General features: G+C 45.1%; 1 protein-coding gene across 2 annotated transcripts in view; it reads right to left on the reverse strand.

The window, feature by feature from the left end:
- Positions 1 to 9,392: 9,392 nt before the first annotated feature.
- Positions 9,393 to 25,961, reverse strand: part of SNF8 (SNF8 subunit of ESCRT-II) — a 62,584-nt gene continuing 46,015 nt past the window's right edge. For both annotated transcript variants that reach the window (XM_068264226.1, XM_068264227.1), the window contains exons 7-8: positions 11,933 to 12,007; positions 9,393 to 10,035 (exon numbers count right to left, since the gene is read on the reverse strand). In XM_068264226.1, coding sequence (XP_068120327.1) covers positions 9,898 to 10,035; positions 11,933 to 12,007 — 213 coding nt within the window. In that variant the 3' untranslated portion in view covers positions 9,393 to 9,897. The remainder of the gene's footprint in view (positions 10,036 to 11,932; positions 12,008 to 25,961) is intronic.

The raw sequence follows: 25,961 nt of genomic DNA on the forward strand, positions 1-25,961 counted from the left end.
ACAGTAGAATTCATGGTTCCATCTATCACAGCAAGCCTTCCAGGTCCTGAAGCAGCAAAACAACCCCAGACCATCACACTACCACCACCATATTTAACTGTTGGCATGATGTTCTTTTGCTGAAATACTGTGTTATTTCTACGCCAGATGTAAAGGGACACGCACCTTCCAAAAAGTTCAACTTTTGTCTCGTCGGTCCACAAGGTATCTTCCGAAAAGTCTTGGCAATCATTGAGATGTTTTTTCCCCACAATCCTTCAGGGCAAGGTGAGACGTCGCCCCTCCCAGACGCAGGAACAGACAGCACTTCCCCTATAAAAGAATCAAATGGTTAGTCCACCCTCAGTGCTGTTTGTTCCTGCGTCCAGGCAGGTCGGCATCTCCCCTTGGGATTGAGCCTGTGTGCTGGGCTGCAGGTTTCATTTCCTAGGGTGGCGGAGACGATGGTACTGAGGTCGTCTCGCCTTCACCTCACACTGGGCTGTGTCTGTGAGGTTGCCTACCTTTCTCAGCCGAATGTGGTTTTTTTTTTAGCAAAATTGAGACGAGCCTTAAAGAGAACCCGAGGTGTGTTTAAAGAATGTTATCTGCATACAGAGGCTGGATCTGCCTATACAGCCCAGCCTCGGTTGCTATCCCAAACCCCGCTAAGGTCCCCCTGCACTCTGCAATCCCTCATAAATCACAGCCGTGCTGTGAGGCTGTGTTTACATCTGTAGTGTCAGTCTCAGCTGCTCCCCCGCCTCCTGCATAGCTCCGGTCCCTGCCCCCGTCCCTTCCCTCCAATCAGTAGTTCTGCAGGAGGCGGGGAGAGCAGCAGACTGACACTATAGAGATAAACACAGCCAGCTCTGACAAGCTGTTTGTCAGCAGCGTGGCTGTGATTTATGAGGGATTGCAGAGTGCAGGGGGACCTGAGGGGGGTTTGGGATAGCAACAGAGGCTGGGCTGTATAGGCAGATCCAGCCTCTATATGCAGATAATATTCTTCAAACCCACCTCGGGTTCTCTTTAATGTTCTTATTGCTTAAAAGTGGTTTGCGCCTTGGATATCTGCCATGCAGGCCGTTTTTGCCCAGTCTCTTTCTTATGGTGGAGTCGTGAACACTGACCTTAATTGAGGCAAGTGAGGCCTGCAGTTCTTTAGATGTTGTCCTGGGGTCTTTTGTGGCCTCTCGGGTGAGTTTTCTCTGCGCTCTTGGGGTAATTTTGGTTGGCCGGCCACTCCTGGGAAGGTTCATCACTGTTCCATGTTTTTGCCATTTGTGGATAATGGCTCTCACTGTGGTTCGCTGGAGTCCCAAAGCTTTAGAAATGGCTTTATAACCTTTACCAGACTGATAGATCTCAATTACTGTTGTTCTCATTTGTTCCTGAAATTTTTTGGATCTTGGCATGATGTCTAGCTTTTGAGGTGCTTTTGGTCTACTTCTCTGTGTCAGATAGCTCCTATTTAAGTGATTTCCTGATTGAAACAGGCGTGGCAATAATCAGTCCTGGGGGTGACTACAGAAATTGAACTCAGGTGTAAAACCACAGTTATTTTTTAACAAGGGGGGCAATCACTTTTTCACACAGGGCCATGTAGATTTGGAGGTTTTTTCGCTCACTTAATAAAAACCATCATTTAAAACTGCATTTTGTGTTCAATGATGTTATCTTTGACTAATAGTTCACGGTTTTTGATGAGCAGAAACATTTAAAGGGACTCCGAGCTCTGATTAAAAATAAAATTTGAACTTACCCGGGGCTTTCTCCATTCCAGCCGTGGTCGGGACGTCCCACGCCGGCCTCCTGGCTCTTCTCCCGGCGGCTGTCCGCATAGCGCGGACAGGCCGGGCCCCCGGGCGACACTGGCGAGTGTCGGGGCTTCTCCTTCCCTATACGTCACGAATGACGTCACACGTCATGACGGCGGCCGGCGTGACAGCACGGCGCATGCGCGGTTTAATCGCGCATGCGCCGTGCTGTCACGCCGGCCGCCGTCATGACGCGCGGCGGCCGGCGTGTGACGTCATTCGTGACGTATAGGGAAGGAGAAGCCCCGTCACTCGCCAGTGTCGCCCGGGGGCCCGGCCTGTCCGCGCTATGCGGACAGCCGCCGGGAGAAGAGCCAGGAGGCCGGCGTGGGACGTCCCGACCACGGCTGGAATGGAGAAAGCCCCGGGTAAGTTCAAATTTTATTTTTAATCAGAGCTCGGAGTCCCTTTAAGTGTGACAAACATGCAAAAGAATAAGAATTCAGGAAGGGAGCAAATAGTTTTTCACATAACTGTACTTGGTATTCCAGTCAAGTCCCGTTGGCTTTTGGAAGCAGGCTTCCATGTCATTGCAGTGACCGACCTAATGGTATTGTGACTAACTTCCCTAGTGGTATTGACTGTTATACGACTGTTATACACGTCCACACAAAACATGCTGTGAGTGGTATTGACATACATACATTAATACACTCCTGCACTGTATACTAGACCCTTGCTTGACACATTTTGGCAAGTTACAGGAAAAAGTTATGAAAATGTGATCACTTGTTGCAGAAATCCCTGGGAAATTGAGCGCCAGGGAGGTTAAGGTGGTCATGTGCTTATCCCACCTATTGGGGGGAGGGGGGTGTACCTGCAGAGAAGTGATGGGGGGGGGGGGGGGGGGGGGTGTTGCAGAAATGTGGGAGGAGTTGAGACAGTACTGACTGGAGCTGAAATCTTGGAGTGATTCCGTCACCTGGTTGATTGCTTGGATGTCATGTGATCCCAGAGGTAGCCACAGTAGTAGTTTATGGAGGGAGAAGGTTCACCATTAGCGGGTAGTGGGGGAGCCTAATGGGAAACAATTATTGGAATTGAGATTGAAGTACCTCAGTAGTAGTATTCTCCACGATCTTTTATCTTCAGGATTTGTTTTCAGTGCACCTGTGGGCCAAAAGCCACGTACTGGCCTTCTCGGATGTACAGTGGCCTCCAATCTTCTTTAGTCCACAGGTCTCTTGTCCTGTGATCCTGCTGTGAATGGGTAAGTGGTGTCTCATACTCCTGTTTAAACAGTTCTTAAAAACCACTTGAGGACTGCAGGGCTAAACCCCCCTAGTGACCAGGCCATTTTTAGCAAAATTGGCCACTGCAGCTTTAAGGCCAAGCTGCAGGGCCGCACAACTCAGCACAGAAGTGATTCCCCCCCCCCTTTTTCTCCCCACCAACAGAGCTCTCTGTTGGTGGGGTCTGATCGCTCCCCCCATGTTTATTTTTTTTTAAAATAAATATTGTTTGTTTTTCTCTAAAAACCCGTTTCTTTAAATGTCTTCCCTCTCTCCCTCCCCACAGCCAGCCAATTATGGCGATCGGCTGTCATAGGCTTCTGCCTATGAGAGCCGATGGCTCTCTTGTCCCCCATGGGGACAGCCGTATCACACGGCTGTCCCCAGTGCAGCGCTGCTGCTCATCGCAGCGCTACACCTACTCTAACAGTCTCCCGAGCGGCAATAGCCGCTCGGAGACTGAAGGCGGGGCGGAGCTCCGCCCTCCGAGCATGAGATGCACGCGCACTATGCGCGCGATCTCATGCAAAACAGAGCCCCAGGACTTAACGCCAATTGGCGTTAGGCGGTCCTGGGGCTGCCGCCGCGGCCACGCCCACTGGCGTGATGCGGGCGGCAGAAGGGTAAGATTGTAATTGTTGTGCACCCCAGTTCTAGTTTTCTGGATTAATTCTGGATTGCATGCAATACTATAAGATGTGCATATAAGGCAGAAATAACATCTCGTTGACCATTTCATGCAAATTGTATGCGGATTGGATTTGCACTTATTTTCCGTTCTTGATTTGCTCAGTTCCATGTTGCATAAAGATTGAATTAACCGCTCTAGTATTGCCTCACACGATGGGCGTGGCAGTTCCAGGACCGCCTAACGTTGACCGGCGTAAAGTCCTGGGGCTGGCTTTTGCAGGAGATTGCGCGCATACCGCCTCCTTGCTTCAGTCTCCCAACGGCGATCGCTGGCGACTAGACGCTATGTATTTAGTACGTACAGCTCTACGATCTGAGGCAGCACTGTACAGGGGACAGCCATGTCACTCGGCTGTCCCCTCCGGAGGGACAAATCTGATCCGCTGTGATAGGCTGTGGCCTATCACAGCCGTTCGCGCTGATTGGCTGGTGGCGGGGGGGGAGAAGGGAAAAAAATGGTAAAGATTATCAAAATATAGAAATATTTGTAAAATAAACATTGGAGCGGTCAGACTCCACCAACAGAGAGCTCTGTTTTGGGGGGGGGGGGGGGGGGGGGGGTTGAGTGGCCCTGCAGTGAGCCCTTAAAGCTGCAGTGGCCAATTTTGTGAAAAATAGCCTGGTCTTTAGGGGAAGTAAAGCCTGTGGTCCTGAAGAGGTTACGTTTCCATGCAAGCCAGTTTTATTTGTGAAACCGTTCAGGCTGCCTGTTGGTTGTACATACAATGGCATAGTTTCAATGAAAAGCAGGGGAGAACCTGATCATATGACCAGACTGACAATCCGTGTGGTCATGTGGCTGCTTTATCATTATATACAGCTAAAGGATTTAAAAAGTAGAGATGGAAGTTCTATCATTTATAGAAAGGCTTGTTGCATTTAGTGGTGTGAGACAGCTGGCTCACAGTTAAAATATACAAACATTATAACTTAGATTTTCTGGAAATGGTGCTTGACATGTGTCCCAACATGTTGCTCCACCCCCTTATAGAAAATTGCATTGGCCTTTTGTTTTTCTATTTCAGTGCTGCTTGGGGGTCGAGTTACATCCTGGAACCTGGCTGATACAGGCTCCGGTCAGGATTCTTACAGACATGACAGATCGTAATAACTTTGCAGTATTAGCGTACGTCTTGGTGTTTAGTTACACCAGAGGTACACTTAAACAGACTCTGAAGTCTCTAAAAAAAAGTATTATTATTTCATAAATGTTTAATATGTTATCCCTAACTAAACCGCCGCATTCCCGCCACTCTAAACTATCTAAATCCCCCCCAACCTCTCCCCCACAAAATCCACTACTTTCTTGGTCGTGGATTTTGCTGCCCTGTGCGCTTCCGTGTGAGGCAGGGCTATGAGCTGCAGCTCTGCCTCACATGCGTCTGTCAGCGGCGGATCTCCGCCTCTCCCCACCCCTCTGATCGAAGGAAGACAGAGGGGCGGGGGAGAGGCGGCAATCTGCTGCTGACAGACACGTGAGGCAGGGCTGCAGCTCATAGCCCTGCCTCACACGGAAGCGCTCCCCGTGGTGTGCCCCGGGGAGTATGGGGGGATTTAGATAGTTTATAGCGGCGGTTTAGTTAGGGATAACATATAAAATGTATGTATGTGTATTCTCATAAGAGTGGCAGTGGCATATCATAGACCAAAATATCACTCCAACCGGTACTATAATTGTTTGGACTGAATCAGGTTTTACAGGTGTACTGCCTTCTGTGGAATAGAGCCCTGTGCACTTGTACTTGTGATGGAGATAGTTTAACTTTTCAGTTCTTACATCTTTTCTTTATTTTCAAAAGCACTTAGTGAATGGCAGTTGCTCCGTCCAACTGCCCACAAAGTGTCTAATGTCAGAATGTATGGTGAAGCAGGCAGGCTGGCCAGCATCTTTGTATAAATCTTTTTCAGGGAGTGTCTTTATAAAGAATAAAGGCCATGCCAAGAATCCCCTATGGAGAGATGGACTAGCCCAATACATGTCAGTAATGTCAGATTTCTACTACTTACTGTAAGTGACAGCAACATAGAAGAGAATTCATGGCTCATTTTACTTTGGAAGAAATATACTTCTTATTTGTATGTGTTTAAATATATATTTAAATTTTTTGTGACAATGGTCCTTGAAATGTTTTTCCATTTTTTTGGATTTAATTTAAAGAGAACCCGAGGTGGGAATTACTTTTACTATTGGGGCACAGAGGCTGGTTGTGCGCACTAAGACCAGCCTCTGTTGCCCCATCGTGTGCCTCCATGTCCCCCCTGCTCGCCGCTATACCCCCCGCATTGCTGGCGACACGCAGCGTGTCGCCAGCTCAATGTTTACCTTGCGCTGTCAGTCAGCGCTGCTCCCCTGCCTCCTCCGCATCGGCGCACCCGCCCGTGTCCCTTCCCTCCCGCTGATAGGAGGGAAGTGACGCGGCGGGTGGCGCCGATGCGGAGGAGGCGGGGGGAGCGGCGCTGACTGACAGCGCAAGGTAAACATTGAGCTGGCGACACAGCCAGCAATGCGGGGGGTATAGCGGCGAGCAGGGGGGACATGGAGGCACACGATGGGGCAACAGAGGCTGGTCTTACTGCGCACAACCAGCCTCTGTGCCCCAATAGTAAAAGTAATTCCCACCTCGGGTTCTCTTTAAAGGGAAAGGCGGCAGGCAGGCAGGCTCCTGCTGGTCCTCTGGTCTCTAGACCACAAAGCACAGCTGTGAGTTTAGTAAACATTCCTATAGCTTGTGCTTTTCAGATCATTGGCGCTTAGAAAAGCACTAATGGTGTACACCAGGACTTATTTGCAGGAATGGTAAAGTTGGCACTATCCCTGCTAATGCAAGGTGCCCCCAATACTAAGAGGCAGGATGTGGGAAACATTTTGGAAGAGAATGCTCCATTACCTAGATGAGTAAGGGCGGATCATACTTGAAATCGCAGACTATTCCGTGTTTTGCAAAGTGTGTTTTTTTTTTTTTTTTTACAGTAGCCTTTAATTTGAATGTAACAGCACGTGTTGTGTGGGAAAGTAGTGCAGGGTTGTAGTATTTTTATTTTTTAACGCAATGTGAAATTGCATTTGCCTCCAGAAAACACAGCAGCATGATATAATTATTACATGTAATTCCGCCTGCAGTTTTTGTATTCAGCAAGACGCTGCAGATTTTCTCAAGCATGACCCCGCCTTATAAAGGAAGTTTGCTTCATAATCCTTACATTTTTAGGCCCCTCTGTTTTCAAAATGTGACTAAAGTTTTATTTGGATGGATGATGGAAGCATACAGAAGTAAACGTGTTAATGTATTTTTTAGTGTGAAATAGTTTGTATATATTATCTCCTTATAATAGAACACATTCTTATGCTATTCATGGCCCTTCTACACCACTTTAAAAGGAATACCAAGATGAAAAAGCTGGGAGAGGCCATCATAGGTGTCTTAGCAATTACCTACTGCTGCGTCTGTTTAGATCCTAGAGTCTGCAGTTTTTTCTTCTTAAACTGTTTTAACCAGCAGGAGGAACAAATAATTCCATTCCTAAACTGCCGCAGATTAAGAAGTGCTTAAAGGGGGCAGTTTATTATTTCCCATTAATCACATATCAGTTATTTGAAATAAAGAGCATATATTTCTCCATAGACCATGGCCTCAATTCATAAACAGCAGTGCGATAAACAAAATCTTGTCGGGAAAATACTGCACTCGGTATTTTCCCGGTCTGTGTGCTAATTCATAAAGATTTCCCCAGCTGCCCTTGGAGGTCGGTAAATTACCGCAGCCCATTGAGCGGTAAAGTAGAGCAGTGTCCCGATTCCCTCTTTGCCCTGCAGAAATGAATCACACAGACGGCTCTCTCTGGCTCTCCCACTGATGAATCAAACAGACTTCGGCTCTCTGCACTTTGCATTAATCAGAGCTGTCGGTAACTTGTTAAGACCTCACCAGAGGTGTCGGTAACTACCGACAGGCTTACCGCTTGTTGAAGGCTTTATGAATTGACATTTGCTGACAATTTACTGACGTGTTGTCGGTAACTGCAGCCAAGTCGGTAATTTATCTACCTGGTCGGTAATGTCAGCTTTTCATGCGGTAACAGCCTTTATGAATTGACATTTTGCTAAGTGGTCAGTAAAGTCTGCTGTTTTCAGCATTACCTCATGAGATAATGCTTTATGAATCGAGGCCCTTGTGTTAAAAAAAAAAAAAATAGAGGATATCACTTAATTCTACATTCCAGAGAGCTGAGCTCCTTAATTTGCATACTATGCGACGTATGGACTTCACTGATACCAGGCACTCCAGCTGATTTATAACCTCACCTACACTACAGAGAGCTGCTGTTCTCACACACAACTAGCTAAGTAAATAGATAGGCTGCTACATATATAACTAATTAGTAGCCTGCTTTGTTTATTTATTTACTTAGCTAGTTAGAGAACAGCACAGCTCTCTAAGGTGCGTACACACGCACTACAGCAGTCAACGACTGGTCCGTCTGCACCTCCCGCTGGGCGAGTTTTCAGCAGACTGTAGTGCGTGTGTACGCACTGTCGACGGACTGATAAGGCTGTTCCTGAACGATCTGCGGCGGATCGTTCAGGAACAGCCTTATCAGTCCGTCGACAGTGCGTACACACGCACTACAGTCTGCTGAAATCCCACCCAGCGGGAGGTGCCGAGGGACCTATTGTTGGCTGCTGTAGTGTGTGAGTCAGCATTATAATCAGCTGGAGTGTCTAGTATCAGTGATGTTCCTGCATCGCGTAGTATGCAAATTAAGGAGCTCAACTCTCTGGAAAGCAGAAGTAAGTGATATCTACTTTTATTTAACACAAGGTCTACGGAGAAATATAGGTTTGTTTTTTTTAAAAATAACTGATATGTGATTAATAGTAAATAATACATTTCACTACACTGCCTCTTTAACCAGCTTGTTAGTAATGACGAGCTCAGCTCATCCATCACCGCCGTGGTGGATTGCTCAGCCCATGGAGCATCTTTTTGAATACATTTCTGTGGAGGGTTGTAGCTAGCACTTTGCTACATCAACACCAGAGTTCACAAACAGGTAAATTATATATGCTCAATGCAGAGTCCAAAAACAAGACAAGTCTTCAACAAAGGATAAAAGCAGGTAAATATCCACCACAATAAATATTGGGTTCATGGCACAGCTCTGCAATCATGGATACCCAAAAAAGGAAAGGGGCTTACCAGCTGATGACAACCCACATAAGGTTGTATCAACGCTTTGGTAGGACAACCGGAAGCAACAGCCAGGATCCATGAATTCAGCAATGATTCCTCTCACGAATGGATATTAGTAAACCTCATTAAAAAAAAATGGTAACTCTAAGCGTAAACTGTTTAATATAGAGTTTTCATAGTAAAAGCAGCTTAAAAATAGCATAAAAACAAAACGTACATACGGGGCCCATGCAATGGGAACCCTGAGAAAGTTGCATGTGTGTATGGGTCAGCAGTAAAGGACAGTGTGAAGGTGCCGCCTGTCTCCTTCCCGACCGGTTTCGCAAACTAGCGTCATCAACCCCCTGAGTAAGTTTTGTGTTTCTATTAAGCTGTTTTTACTATGAAAACTCTATATTAAACGGTAGGAAGGTTGAGAAACTGCAACTATCCCGTACATTGCACCACATCATGTTTTCTATATGCACATAGACGCTAGCTGAATTATATATTACAATATTTATTGTAGAAAGTATAAGTACATTGGAATACAAGATTGCTCTTTGTGCAGACTGATCTGGAACTGAATTTTGCAGTGAATTGCATACATTCCATATTTTTTAAATTTCCAGGTGTTCTCTGGAGATGGTAGTCAGCAGATTCAGTCTACGGCACAGTATTTATTATACAAGAAGAAAAAGGCCACTATTTGTCTGTGGGTAAACTCCACTAATGGATGCTCTCTGCGATGTCTTGTCTACATTGGTGCTTCTTTTGTGCCCAGCTGGATAACTGTAAAGAGGGGTCTGGGAGAAGAGTGGAGCATTCAGAGAAGCAAATGGAAAACAAGGCTTCTAGATACCAATGGGATATACGTGTCATATCTTGCCCAGTCCCAGCAGAACAGTAGCCCAACCTAAAAGAGAAGTAGTCTCCCTCAGAGGCTTTTCTTGTAAGACAGAGGAGTCTGAGGTAGTGGAGAATTGCTATTTCCAGCTGCTGGTGTCACGGTGGTCCCTCGCTAGACCCCTCAGGAGTAATTTGCTTAGAGTAAAGTTCAGTAAATAGAGCTGGTAGCCAGTACTGAGGCTCATCTGTTGCCTGTGAGTCCAGCCATGCTAAGCCTTCCTTCAGTAAGTGTTCCTAGAGGAAGATAACAGGAAGATAATAAATACTACCTCCAAAAGCTGAATTACAACTGCCTCAGGCCCCCTGCACACTGCAAATCCATTTGCAATTCTGATTTTCCCTGGATGCCATCAAACTAAAAAAAAAAAAACTGCAGCATGAAGTACTGATCACAAATCTGAATCGCATGTAAAATTACACACAGAGATCTTCACCAACTGCAGCTTAATCACCATCAGTAAATCACAACAGTGTAACCGCTTACGGTGACTATACGCATATTTTTCTGATCAAAAAATAGACAGGGCAAGAATAGTTGTATGATAGATTTCTACTAAAATGATCAGAATTGCTTGCCAGGTATTGTATGATCTTGTTGTAAATTTTATTTATAAAGCGCTGACATATTACTCAGCGCCGTACAGAGTATATGGTCTTGTCACCAACTGTCCCTCCAAGGGATTGGGAAGAGTGGTTTACTATATCAGAAATTTGTCCTAGAAATGGCCCAACATGCCCTGGTACATTCTCTGCTGCAAAGGACCAACTCTGTCCTCCCATTGGAGGGACAGTACAAGCACTCGCACATTTGGTGGACTACAATTTTAAAATATACCTTAGGGCTGCATAGCCAGGCTGGACAAATTGCTGGTTAAGTATCCAGAGCTCCTTAAAAATTGCAGCCGTCACTGAATAGAGGCAGCCACTCACTTAATTTTCATACTTCTGGGTTAGATGGATAACTGCCACAGCAGCCAGATAAGCAGCATTTTCTAAAAGACTTCAGCAATGATTGAGACTAGCTCCTTATTTCAGATTTTCTTAAAGGACTCATGAGGCCAGAAACAAAATGCAGTTTTACTTACCTGGGGCTTCTTCCAGCACTTACAATTAATTTGGGTTCCTCTCTGCAGCTCAGTTCTTCGGGGTTCCGCTGGCAGCTTGTAAGGATCGCAAGGATGTGCGAGCGCCCGCGTCATCAACAGAGTACTGCACAGTAGTCAAAGGCACCAGTGAGATCCCACAGAGGACCAGAGCTGTGACGAGGGACCCAAATGACTTCTAGGGGCTGGAAGAAGCCTCAGGTAAATTAAAAAAAATAAAAAAAATGTTATGGCCTCGTGAGTCCTTTAAGTATTTAGATATTGAAATTGCGTAAACTCATCAGAATATGCTGTTCTCATGACAAACAACATTGTTACCTTTCCAAGGCTCCTTTTCACTTAGCACCAGTTATAAGTATGCACTGAAATCTCAGGCCAGGTTCGGCACAGGTGTGGTAAAAAAAATATGTCTGTGTCTGCTTGGCCTGCAGGTCATCCATGCACATATGAATGGTTGTGGTCTCAGAAACTGCTGATAAACATTCCTTGCCTAATTACAGACCCAGCCCTGCTGGTTCCCTAGATGAGATACACAAACTATCTTGAGAACCAACGACAGTGGAGCCTGCAATCTGGCATGAAAGTGGCTTGGGGAGGCTCCTCCTACACAGGAGGCAGGTTATATCGTTCTTCATGCTCAAACCTTGAAAACTGCCCATACTGCGCATGTCTCTGAAACAGCTGTTCATCAGCAATTATAGATAGCACAAAGATATTTGGCCAAAGAGGTGCAGAGCAACCTCAATTATCCCACATATAAATGCAAGCATACTGCGTAGAAGTATAGTATCTGAGCAGTTATGTTAGTTGCTCCTAGAAATTATTATTGATTTATATTCCGTGGACCAGGAAATTACCTAGTATGGATTACATTAGGTTTATGTTGCAGCCCTGAAAACCTGTCTAATATTTCAGTTATCTGTATGCAGGTAATGCTGGATAAATTATTTGTTTTTGACTGAAATGTTAAAGTACTCTGGCTGCTTATATTCAGACTCCTAGCACAATGCAATACAGAATAAACTCACCAGCACATGCTTGGCCCTTTCCTTCTCCCAGTTCAGAGATGTGTTTATTTCACTAACTGTAACATAGCCCTTTTTCTGCAAGGGATGAGAAAACAGAAGGGTGATTAGTAGTTATACATTTACCGCACTTCAGTGTTACGCTCAGTCCCAGCAAGGACACCATCTGTGTGAGGTTTGTTCTGCTTCCCTCCCATACCGCAAACACCGTACTGGTGGTGACTTCAGCAGCAATGCCAGCAGAAACATTACAAAGCTCACAGGTGTCTCTCAAAAGGTGTGGTGCTACATTACTATGTGCTGGTGCAGTGTGTCCAAGCTAGTTGGAAAATAAAAAGCTTTGTCTGTATCACCTTCTTATAATCACACAATAGGCCCAATTCACTTTTAAAGGATCATATTTTTAGGAGTCGGTTTAGGGCCGGTTTCTACTACACGTGGATTCTGGATGCAGAAAACTGACTCCAATGAATGCCTATGGGAAATCTGCATCAGAAAAACAGGAAAATTGATACTTACCCTGTAATTTTCCTTTCCTGGTGCATCTCCATGTCGGCATACTGATGGGTTAGCTCCACCCCTCTAACCCCTATAGGACCAATTAAAGATTATATATATATGGTCCCTACCCCTTCCACCGCATTCTAATAATTTAGATCTCAGACACGATGGACCAGGGTGGGACGTATGCCGACATGGAGATGCACCGGGAAAGGAAAATTACAAGGTAAGTATCAATTTTCCTGTTTCCCTGGTGCCTCCATGGCGGCATATTGTTGGGATTTGTATAGTAGAAAAAAAGAGACCAAATCGGGTGGGTGCTATCAAAACTTATTTATGTACTGCCGACAATACACTTCTCCCAAAATTTACAGAAGTTAACAAAGCCGGATTCACTCTGTAATGATTTATAAAGGTGTTAGGCGATGACCAATTTGCTGCTCTGCAAATATTAATTAATGAGACTCCTGCTGAAGCTGCCCATGAAGAGGAAATGCTCCGCGTTGAGTGTGCTGAGGTAGAAGAAGGAGCTTCTGACCCTTTGGCTCTGTATGCTTCCCTGATTAAACAGACTAGCCATGCTGCTACAGTCCTGATGGCGACTTCTTTACCCTTTCTTGGGCCTGCAGGATTCACCAATAGATGTTCTGAATTCCTAAAGGAATTGGTCACTTGAAGATACCATTTCAGCCATCTTGCTACGTCTAATGGATGACCATTAGTAAAGCTTTCCTCCTCCGGAAATGCTGGTAAAGTCCACTCCTGATTTAGATGTTTTACTGACACGACCTTAGGGAGGAAATTTGACATTGGTCTTAACACCACTCTGTCTTGGAAGAATTCCAGGAAGGGTTCTCTCCACCCCAGAGCTCTTATCTCTGATACTCTCCGTCCTGATGTCACTGCAATCAAAAAGGCCATCTGTAAGGTCATATTCCATATAGTGCAGTCTTCTAGGGGTTCAAATACTTCTGAGGATAAGTACTCAAGAACCAGAGGTAAATCCCAGCTTGGACAAATCTTCTGCAATGGAGGCCTTAACTTCATGATTGCCTGAAAGAACTGTTGTACCAATCTCTGTGAAGTAAGCTGTGCACCGACCAAAGCTGATATAGCTGATATTTGAATAAAACTGTAAAACAGAATCGCGCTTGAGATATAGCAGTGGTTGGTATTACTCTGTAACCTTAAAAGAGTCGGTGGAGCGCTCCGGAACAAACCACTTCAGTTCCTAAATCAGTTCAATCCACTTCCAATAGCGCTCAATGTTCAGCGATATCAACCATTCACAGATGCTTAAATCCTCTGATCATATGTACACCTTTAAAACAAAAACCACATATAGTGCAGCACGCTAAGCATCAGCTGACACCTCCGTGCACCCATTTTCAATTGCGCATATTTGTATCTGTCTTGGATCACACGTGTTTTTCCCTAAAGTGTCTGGACACACTATGATTTTCGTGCCCCTTAGTTATCTTATATATGTGCTCACCTGTCCTTTCCTTCAGTGGGCGTGTGGTTCTACCCACATACTGATATCCACATGTGCAGGTGAGCAGGTATACCACGTGATTACTATCACACGTAATAAACTGATTTATCTTGTATTCTTTCTTTGTTCTTTCTGATCGAACCATGATACTTTTCTGTGTTAGGCCCATCTTACAGGCCTTGCATGTTTTACACGGGTAAAACCCTTTATTCTGCCATCCCTGTAATTTCCTTCCTATTGGGGGATCCACACAGCTTGGTACCAACTAATCTCTTAAGTTGGGTGCTCTACGGTATATGAAACTGGGGATAGGGGGTAGGCACCTCTTTAGATCTGCGGCATTCATTAGGATCGAGCAGAATAGACAGAAGGGGAAATTTGACCAATGGGAGGGAGGTGTGGGAGGGGCGGCCGAACCCATTTCGGCTATATGAATGTAAGAACCAGCGCATGCTCACTAGCCCCTGATGAGTCAGCGTTGCTGACGAAACCGGTAGGGCGGAGCCTAGGAGTGACGCGCTGAAGTAGGAAGTAGGAAGAGAAACGAAGAGAGCCGTTGCCGGACCGCTTCTGAAGGAGAACGGTGATTATTGTTGGGCTTGTTACAAGTTTTTATAATGTACGCATATGCATTTTTAGCAGGGCAAGTTTTTTATTAAACGTCTTTACACATGATAAGTTCCTTTTGTGTTGTGAGGTATTGACACACCGGAGGACGGCGTGGAGAGATACGCATAACAGAAAGAATCTATCTGGTGAGCGGGGAAAGAAAGGGGGGGGGGGGGGGGAGAGCTCCCAGCCCCGGTGAAGGTGTTTGCCTGCACATCCCTGGACGTAGCAGAGTGTGTAAAGGGTGCACGTAGGTGTCATCTGATGCTTAGCGTGCTGCACTATGATATGTGGTTGTTTTAAAGGTGTACATATGATCAGAGGATTTAAGCATCTGTGAATGGTTGATATCGCTGAACATTGAGCGCTATTGGAAGTGGATTGAACTGATTTATAGCTGATATTTGAACTCTTAGTGTCCTTACAGTCAGACCTATATCAAACCCAGATTGTAGAAATTCTAGAATGTGTGGAATCGAAGGAGTAAGATAGTCCACATTCTTTTGTAGAGAAAAATCAATAAATCTTCTCCACACTCTGTAATAGGTATTATTTGTTGAAGACTTTCTTGCTTTCAGCAAGGTGCCTGCGACTGCACGGGAAAATCCTGCCTTTAGCAAATTTTCCCTCTCAATTTCCACGCAGTTAAAGACATTCTCTGAAGATGCTGGTGCCTCAGCTCTCCTTGTGATAAGAGGTCTGGTAACAGGGGAAGCTTCCAATAGGGTGTCACCGACATTTTCAACAGTAGGGTAAACCATGGTCTCTTCGGCCAGAATGGAGTTACCACTATTGCTTCCACCTTCTCTACCTGAAGTCTGTTTAGGAACCTCAAGATGAGTGGAGTTGGAGGAAAGGCATAAATCATACTTGCTCTCCAAGCCTGAGACATGGCATCCACTCCCTCCGCCTTCTTGGACGGGAATCTGGAGAAGAATCTTGGTAACTGAGATTCTTGTCTGAAGCAAACAGATCCAGCTGGGGCAGGCCTAACATTGTACTAACATCTGGAAGACCTCCTTCTTCAACATCCATTCGTTGTTTCTTATCAGATTCCTGGAAAGAAAGTCTGCTTTGGCATTCTGGGTTCCTGGTATGTATATGGCTCTCAATGCCAACAGATTCTCCTCTGTCCACTGCATGAGTGGCTCTACTTCCTTCATCAGGGACTTGCTCCTGGTTCCCCCCTGCTTTTGGACATAGGCCACTGCCGCCTTGTTGTCCATCTGCAGACACACCGCTTGACCCTCCAGCAGATGTGCAAAGGCTTGAGTCGCTCTGTATGCCGCTCTTAACTCCAACACATTGGAGACCATGTCTGTTTGGGGATAACTCCACAGGCCCTGAGCCCAATTGTCCATGCAATGTGCTCCCCAGCCCATCCTGCTGGCGTCTGACGTAACTGTGATCCATTGATATGGAGACAACCGACTGGCAAGACACAAGTTCTGGCGCTGCATCCACCACAAGAGTGACATCCTGGCTTGTCGTGATATCTTGATGGATTGTGTCATCGAGTGATGGTTCCATTGACTTAACCATAACCCCTGTAGAGGTCTCATGTGCCACCTGCTCCACTTCACCATGGCTATGGCAGAAGACATTATTCCTAGTATATTTTTGCTGGCACTGAGTGTTGATGAAACATCCATTCCGCTTTTCCCATCAAGTCTTGAACCTTTATTTCTGGTAGGGAAACCGTATCCTCTATTGTATTGAAGACTGCGCCTAAATAGGTCAATACTGTGCTGGGCTCGAACTGACTTTTCTTTATATTGATGACCCAACCTAGGTTGGAAAGGAAGTCCGATACTTTCTTTGAGTCCCTCAATAACTCTTCTCTGGATCTTGCCACTACTAAGATGTCGTCCAGATAATGGTGAACCTTCACTCCTTGAGTTCTTAACTTGGCTATTGCCGCTACTAAAACCTTCGTGAATGTCCGTGGTGACGTTGAAAGTCCGAATGGCAGCGAACAAAACTGTAGATGAGTATCCCCTACTGAGAACCTGAGGAATTTTTGGTATTGATGATATATGGGTATGTGATAATAAGCGTCCTGGAGGTCTATAGACATTAGCCAATCGCCTGGAGATACTGCCATCATTATGGTTTGTAAAGATTCCATTTTGAACTTTGGCACTCTTATTGACTTGTTCAGATATTTCAGATCTATGACCGGCCTGAATCCCCCCGACTTCTTCTGTACCATAAATAGAGGGGAGTAGATCCCCTTGAATCTTTCTGAGTCTGGTACCACTAACACTACTCCCTGGGAGATCAGATCTTTTACATATTGAATCAACAACTACTTCTTGTCTGGGTCTGTAGGAATTCTTGTGGGAACCCACTTGTCCTGTGGTATTCTTTGGAAAGTCCATTTGTGGCCATTTCTTATCACTGAGGATACCCAGGGATCCTGAATTTCTTCCACCCAAACCTTGACGAAGGACATTAATCTTGACCCCTCCGTCACTGCCTGGGCGGGCGCACCTTCAAAACTGCTGCTTTTGCTGTCCTCCGGGCTTGTCTGAAGTCTTCAATGATCTTGCAAAGTTTGCCTGCGTGCTTCTCCAAATTTTCCTGAAGGTCCTTCCTGGCCTGTAACTCTTAGCATCTGTAAACTTGCTTGTTGTATGTTTCTTAGTATTTGGATAATTCTTCCTAGCTGGCCTATCCTGCGGTAGAAGACCAGACTTGCCGCCTTGTAATAGCCTTATCCATTTCTTCTCCAAACAGAGACGTACCGTCAAAGGGGATCTTCACCCAACTTTGCTTTGAACCTATATCTGCGTTCCAGTGTTTCAGCCACAGGGCTCTCTTGGCTGTTATAGAATTCAACACAACTCTGGATGCTGCCTTTAAGGTATCCATTGCAGCTTCACTGATGAAGTCAGCAGAAAGCTTTATATCATCTAATGCTGTAATAATCTCTGCCCCATCAACTCCTTTTTCAATTGCTTCCTCTATATTGGAAGTCCGAATACTCAACGCTCTTCCAACCGAGGTCAATGCTATGGCTGGTTTGCATAGCTGTCCTGTAGTAAGGTATATCTTCTTTAAATCGTTGTCGATTCTCCTATCCAAAACATCCTGGAATGTCACCGTATTTTCCATTGGTAGTGTGACGTGCTTCATTAATCTGGATAAAGATGCATCCACTGTTGGAGGAGAAGACAAGAAGGGTGCTTCTTCATCTTTAACTGGGTAAAGTTTTGAAAACTTATGTAGGGATGATTTGTTTTCTACTTTCTCCCACTCTTCTAATACAATATTCTTAATTTCCTTCATTAACGGAAAAGAACATTGTTTTTTAGACAGGTGTGAATAATATTCCTTGTTTTGGGCTTGTTCCTCAGGCGGATCCTTCCAGTCTAATGCCTCCTTTACTGCCGAGATGAAAGGCGCCGTGAGAGAGAAACTGAAGAGGCCTGAGGAGGGCTCCTCATCCGACCCTTCTGGATCTGGCTGTTTTTCAGCAGCCTTTGACTCGACTTGCGACGTACTTGTTGCTGAGGAAAGGGTAGCCACTTCTCTCTTACTACCCTTCTTATGACTTCAACCAGATCTTCAGTTTTAGACTCGTTTTCTTTCGCCAATTGTCCCAGGCACGACGAGCACAATGTTTTTCCCTACATTGCTTTATTAGGACAGGCCCAGCATTGGTTCTTGTCCGGCATTGATCGTCTTCTTGGTGATCTGGATCTAGATCTCGAACGACGTGATGATCTGTAGTACCGTTCATCACGATAGGATGCCGCCCCATAGTGAGATCTTGTACTTGAATGACGACTCTGGGACGTCCTGCCACTTCTCTGTCTTGACTGTGATTGAGGGCTATTAGCACCTCTTTTTCTTTCTTGTCCGGGCGGTATCACATAAGAGCTGTAAAATATAATTTATATATTTATGAGCTCAGGACCAATAAAAGCTTTTTATAAAAAAAAAAAAATTTCTTTTCTTCTCTCCCCTTACCCAGAGGGTCCATGTTGATCGCCAGCCTCAGCAGAAACGTCCACTGAAAAGAGAGCAAAAGTTTTCTTTAAGTATGTCTTAAATTAGACCTATTGTAAAAGGCAATAAGTGATGCTAATCCAGTGATTTGCTTACATCCAGAAAAATCAGAAGCTTCACCTTCCTCCATTCGGCCTTTGTTGTTGCCTGCGTGAGCAGAAAGATCAGCAGCCTTCACTTCTGCAGCTAGGAGTCAGCCGCCGCAGCACCAGCCTTGTCCTAGGTCAGCCTTGCCCTGAGCTTCTCCAGCTCGTTTAAATAGGCCGCCCCTAGCCCTCCTAGTGCGTGCTGGCGTCATTGCAGGGCACCCTGCCCTTAACCAACATGTCCGCCGCACTTCCTGGTGTCAAATGACCTTTCCCGGCGGACTGCGCATGCCCCGACGTCACTTCCGCCCGCCGAGAACACGCGTCCCGTGTTCCGCCGCCATGACACCCCTTACCTCCTTGCAGGACACTCCATGCGTTTCTGGGCATTCAGAAGGCGGCTGTAAGGCAATCCTCTGACCGGCGGATCCCCGGCAGGCAAGCGATGTCCCATAGCGGATGCGGATCAACTCCCTGGATGTCTCTACCAGCATTTAGCTGAAACCGAGGTGGCTGTACCTGGAAGTCAGGTAACTAAAAAAACGGGTGTATTTAGCAACCCATATCGCAGGAAGCTTAACCTGCGCTGGGATAAGGGGAGTTTTGAATATAAAAGAAAATAAAAAGTCTAACTCTAAAGAAGGAACAACATATTTTTGGTAAAACAAAAAAACACTAACTAAAGAGATTTAAAGACACAGGTCCTACAGTGTCTGAGGACAGGAAAAAGAATGCGGTGGAAGGGGTAGGGACTATATATATATATATATATATATATATATATATATATATATATATATATATATATATATATATATATATATATATATATATATATATATATATATATATATATATATATATATATATATATATATATATATATATATAATCTTTAATTGGTCCTATAGGGGTTAGAGGGGCGGAGCTAACCCATCAGTATGCCGACATGGAGGCACCAGGGAAATTGCAATTAGTGGAAACAGACCGGTAGGCTTTAGTGGAAATAGGTCCTTAAAATAGCTACCTGTACTTGAGGGTGCTCTCTGGTTCGGGGGTTTGGGGGCTAATGCCATTGTAACCTGCACTGGGCAGGGGATCTCTGGCTTTAAGTAATGCTAGGTACACACAATACAATTTTCTGTTAGATTTACCTGCCAGATCGATTTCATAGAAGTGAACAGAAATCGATCTAAGAATTGATTGGAAAATCAAAAATTAAGATGGGGTAAAAAAAAAAAAAAAAAAAAAAATCGATCTGGCAGGTATATCTAACAGAAAATTTGTATTGTGTGTACCTAGCATTACAATACCACCCCAGACCCCCTCAGCCAAATTTCTGATAACAGCTTTTGTTTACCAAATGTATCTGCTAATGTTTACATTCCTTTGTCAAAGTGCTGAAACTGAGCTCTCTCAGCATGTTTCTAGTATGTGTGCAGTTGAGAAATCTCTAGATAAATATAAATATTTAAAAAATAAAAATCAGCAGCTATGCAATAAATTACGATGGCAGCTTTCAGAGCAGATACGCTGAACTTTGGGACCTTGTACGGTTACTAAACAGTAGGAAAACCTTTTTATTGAATGTTATGTCAGTTTTATCCCACTTTAAGTACAGGTGGTGATGCAACTTACAATACCACCCCAGCCCCCCTCAGGTCAGAATTCCTCTCGCACAGTGCAGGTTACAATAGCACTGGCAGGCCCCCAAACCCTTTCAGACCGACCAGAGAGCATCCCCCTGAAGAAGCATGTCGGCCACTGTGAGAGGAAGAATACGCATGACCATCCAGGGACTAGGGAGACCTACAAACCAACTCCTCCTTGGGCACCCCGATTCCATGCTGAGGCACCACTCCATGACGTCACGTGTCGTCACGGTGGTCACTTGTTACATCATTACATTTCCTGGAACTAAAGAAAGACCTGAAGAAACTTGCACAACTGGACAGCGACATCTTTTTCTTGACTACATGCAAAAAGGAAAAACTTATACCTCAAGGACCAAGGATACAGAATCCCACCCTGCATACATACAATAGCAGGTTTGCAGAAGAAATCTGCAGAAGGAGCTCGGAGAGAATACGGAATAACCTTATAAGAGTCTGCTATAACCGTAAGAGGATTACAAAGGATGAGATACAGAGCCTGAAACTGTCTCTGAATGATGACCCCACTGGAGCATGGGATAAACTACAGACCTTCTATAGGAAACTACAGAGATTCCTAATTAACAACAAAAAGAAAAAACTTCAGAGACTTAAAATTAAGAGTGGACGCCTGGATGCACAAGCAGCAGAAAAAGAGCAACCCACAGGTGTAATGAATCTTTCCTCTTATCAGGTTACTGAAGCTGAAACGTCAGTACTCTCCAAAGGCCTGTCATTCTGCCCTGCGAGACCCATAGACAGGATTGCACTCTGTGGAGATATGGAGGAATTTTTCAGAAAGCTGCGACTCAAGGAACACTACCATGATAAGGAAGCCTGTGATACAATGGTTAATGGAACAAAACCAAAAAAGATGGACCCCCAAAGAAGGAGAAAACCCGGTCCTGGATAAATACATCAACAGATTCAGACGCAGAATCTCTGACAGGATCCTGAGTAAAAGAAAGACACTGGCCCAGAACGTAACACCACAGGAGCGACAGGCCATCAGATCCCTTAAGGAGAATAAGGACATTATTATTAAACCAGCGGATAAAGGTGGTGCCATAGTCATAATGAACACCAGTAACTACATCCAGAAGGCACAAAGACAATGATCCAACACCGCTCAATATGCCAAATTACAGGGGGACCCCACAAAAGGCTACAGGATGGCACTCAATAGGATGGTTAACAGATTGCCTGCAAACATCAGACAGCATGTAAGGACCCTTATCCCTGAAGAGCCTAGAACAGCCTGCTTTTACATGCTTCTCAAGATCCACAAAGAGGGAAACCCAGGCAGGCCTATAATCTCAGGGAGTGGAACTTTTACAGAGAACATCTCAGGGTGGCTGGAAAACACCTTGAAACCTCTTGTCTGTAAAAGACCCAGCTACATACAGGATACCACCCACCTCCTGAACAAACTGACAGCCATTGGCCCAGTACCTGAGGGAACCATACTGGCCATGATGGATGTGGAGTCGTTGTACACGAACACTCCCCATGATGATGGTATTGCGGCCTGCCGTAAATATCTTCAGGGTCAGGGCATACCTGTAAAGCCTATTGCTGGACTGATCAAATTCATTCTCACTCATAATTATTTCACTTTTGGACAGGACCTCTATTTACAGCAGATGGGCGTAGCAATGGGTTCGCGATTCGCACCACAGTATGCAAATCTCTTTATGGCCAAAATCGAAGAGGAATACCTCAATGCATGTGGCATAAAACCCATGGCCTACTTCCGCTTCATTGATGATATTTTAATCATCTGGTCCGCAAGTGAGGATGATCTTCTCCAATTCCACAGGAACTTCAATGCCTTCCATCCTACAATTAAATTGAAAAACTTACCTACTCTCACACAGAGATTAAATTTCTGGACACCACCACATACATCAGGGGTGACAACATACAAACCTCTGTGTATCGTAAACCTACAGACCGTCCCACATACCTAAGATATGACAGTTTTCATCCCAAGCACATTAAGAACTCTATAATTTACAGCCAAGCTATAATGTACAACCAGATTTGTTCTGACAGGATGGACAGAGACAAGCACCTGGATCGCCTTAAGAACACTTTCATTAAACAAGGTTACAGTACTCCTATGGCTGAGGCCCAAATCAGGAAAGCCAGCAACATCTCCAGGACTGAACTCCTGAAATATAAGCAAAACCAGAAAGAGGACCGTGTCCCATTGGTTGTCACCTACAACCCACACCTGGAAATTTTAAGGAGGATTGCTAAGGAACTTCATCCCATTTTAACCAGGGATCACAGACTGAGAAAGATATTCCCTAAACCTCCACTCTTGTCATATCGGCAACCACACAATCTAAAACAGATGATTGTCAGGAGTTCTTTGAATAGGCCTCAACAAAACGGAACATCACCCTGCCGACAAAAAATATGTGGAACCTGCAGACACATTTACTCCACTGACAGTGTAACGATACCAGGTTCACAACAGGAGTACAAAGTACAAGGTACATTTTCCTGTGGTTCCACCAATCTGGTATATCTGATCATGTGTGCTAAATGCCCCAATATGATGTACGTGGGAGAAACTGGACAAACTCTGCGCAAACGTATGAATGGACACAGGCACACTATTAATGATACCAAATCTGGACTCCCAGTTGCTACACACTTTCGGTCCAACGGACACAGCATGGATGATCTTCGTGTCACTGCCCTGAAGGGTGGCTTCAAAACGTCAAATGATCGATTAATAGCAGAAACAAAATTTATAAATTTATAAATTGGTTCAAAGCTGTGCAGAACGGTTTGAATAAGGACAACAACTTCTTATATTGGTATGAGGCGGATGATATTTAAACTTTCTTTAGCCATTCTAGCTGAACTTGTGAACTAAGAATTTACGATACCTCTGGGTCAATCCTAATCCAGGTCTGTGAGCATGGCGTAAACAAGGATGCTTATTTTAGCTAACAACCCCATTTAGATGGTCTGTTTGAATTAAGGCATCTTAATGACTTGTATTTATGCTTGAAAAAAATATCTGTTTTCCCTTTTGATGTTGCATGTATATAAGCTGTCTGTACCACCAGCCTGCAAACTAACAGGATATAAGCCCGACGAAGGCTGAAAGGCCGAAAGCTTGCTTATTTTTATTCATTTTTAGTTAGCCAATAAATGGTATCACCCTGATTTAAAACTTCTTGTTGTTACATAAGGTATACTTTAACCGCCTACTTTTCAGACACAGGAAACTAACATTTTGCACACCCCAAGTTCTCCCCAGGCTCTTTTTGGTGAGCACCCAGCTGACATCCACTCACCTCCTCGTCATTTATGCTTAGGGCGCTTCCCCTAGGAATGGTCATGGAGATGCAAATTGTTCCAAGCTGATGCAGGATTTTGCAAATATTATATGAAAATATATCCAGTTTGAAAATGGTCCAACTGCATTCCACTAAGGTAGAATTCGATTGGTCCATTAGCAATTCTTTGTGGCCGATTATTTCAATATATAAATTAAACTCACACTAGACCTGCATGTCCTTTTCCTTCAACCCCCCCCCCCCCCCCCCCCGAAGGGTGCTGTGTTGAAGTCGATATTCAAATAAGGCTTTACCTAACCCCTACCTCGCACACACTAACCCTCCCCATAACTACTAAAACTAACCCTCCTATTACCCTATGCCTAATACTAGTAATCCTTTTGGCGAAGGTCCAGCACCCAAATCATACACTGGCACTGCTATAGCTGCAATCAGCCATGCAACATCTACATTACCTGCCTCTCCCCCCTCCTGACTAGAGGTTTGTATTGAACACAGTGAAGCTTCTGCCAGTGTGTGGCCGGGGTTATGCCTAATACACACAATGCAATTTGTCATCAGATTGACGGTCAAATCGATTATTTACGACAGGTCCTATCTGATTTCCGTTTGTTTTTCCGATCACTTCTATACAAGATCGATCAGAAAAATGATCGGAAATTAGATTGACTTGTTAAAAATATTCAATATGATGTAAATTTGCATAGTGTGCACTAGGCATTAGACAAGCATCCTGGGGTCAGTCTGCAGATCTAACACATGTAAAGTGGATATGGAGAAGCATTTGTTCCCTTTCACACGCAGTGGAAATGACTGCAGCAAACTCTTATGGTGCCCATACATGCTAAAAAAAATTTCATCCAATCTTACCATTTTTGTGTAGTATAAGTGTAATTTAAGTGAATATACTGAAAGGATAATTTAGGCAGTTCCGCGTGCATGAAATGGAGGCGCTATGAAAAAAGGGTGCATGATACAGCCAAATTTCTTATTTTCTGATTCTCTGCGCCCACATTTTTCTGATCTGGCCCCTGTCCTCACCCATCTGTTCAACCTCTCCTTCTCCACCGGCATCTTCCCCTCCATATTCAAACAGGCCACTGTGCTTCCCCTGCTAAAGAAATCTTCACTCGACCCTGCTCTGCCATCCAACTACCGCCCAATCTCTCTCCTCCCTTTTGCCTCAAAAATTCTTGAACGCCTGGCCCACCAACGCCTGACCAACTTCCTTAACTCCAACTCCCTTCTCGATCCCCTGCAGTCTGGTTTTCGCACAGCCCATTCTACAGAAACAGCCCTCACCAAAGTGGTAAACGACCTTGCCCTTGCCAAAGCCGAAGGTAAATACTCCATCCTGCTCCTCCTGGACCTCTCCTCGGCATTTGACACTGTCGACCACTCCCTCCTCCTCCACTCCCTGCAGCTAATGGGCATTCAGGACCTAGCCTTAGCCTGAATCTCCTCATACCTCTCCAACCGCTCCTTCACAACATTTTTCAATGGCTCCTCATCCACTCCTACACCCCTCTCAGTTGGTGTTCCTCAAGGTTCCGTCCTAGGACCACTACTGTTCTCACTCTATACTGCCTCAATTGGCAAAATCATCTCCTCCATGGGTTTCAATTATCACCTGTATGCCGACGACACCCAGATATATCTCCACACCCCAGATCTCTCCTCTACCATGGACAAAGTCTCTGCCTGCCTCACATCCATTTCCTCCTGGATGGCTGCCAGGTACCTGAAGCTTAATTTGGACAAGACTGAACTTCTAATATTCCCACCCCGCACAGCTGCACCCCTCCCAAATCTGCACGTCACTATTGAAAACACTACTATCCAACCTACCTCCCAAGCCCGCTGTCTAGGCGTTACTCTGGACTCTGAACTTTCCTTTACAGCCCACATCCAAGGTATTGCCAGATCCTGCAACTTCCACATCTCCAAGATCCACTCCTACCTGTCCCCTGACACCACTAAACTCCTTATCCACGCTCTTGTCATCTCCCGCCTAGACTACTGCAATTCTCTTTTATCTGGCCTCCCCTCTAACCGTACTGACCCACTTAAATTGGTAATGAATGCGGCAGCCAGACTGATACATTCTTCTCACCGCAGCGCCTCTACAACTCCGCTCTGTAAAGCACTACACTGGCTCCCCATCAGCTTTAGGATCAATTTCAAAATCCTGTGCTTGGCCTACAAATCGGTGCACAAGACCTGCCCGACCTACATCTCTGATCTGGTCCACAGGCACATACCAGCCCGCCCCCTCCGATCCTCCAATGACCTGCGCCTAGTCGCACCACGCATAACTCAGTCACACGCACGATTGCAGGACTTCACCAGGGCTGC

The sequence above is a fragment of the Hyperolius riggenbachi genome, chromosome 12 (assembly GCF_040937935.1).
Source record: "Hyperolius riggenbachi isolate aHypRig1 chromosome 12, aHypRig1.pri, whole genome shotgun sequence".
In the NCBI taxonomy this organism is placed as follows: domain Eukaryota; kingdom Metazoa; phylum Chordata; class Amphibia; order Anura; family Hyperoliidae; genus Hyperolius; species Hyperolius riggenbachi.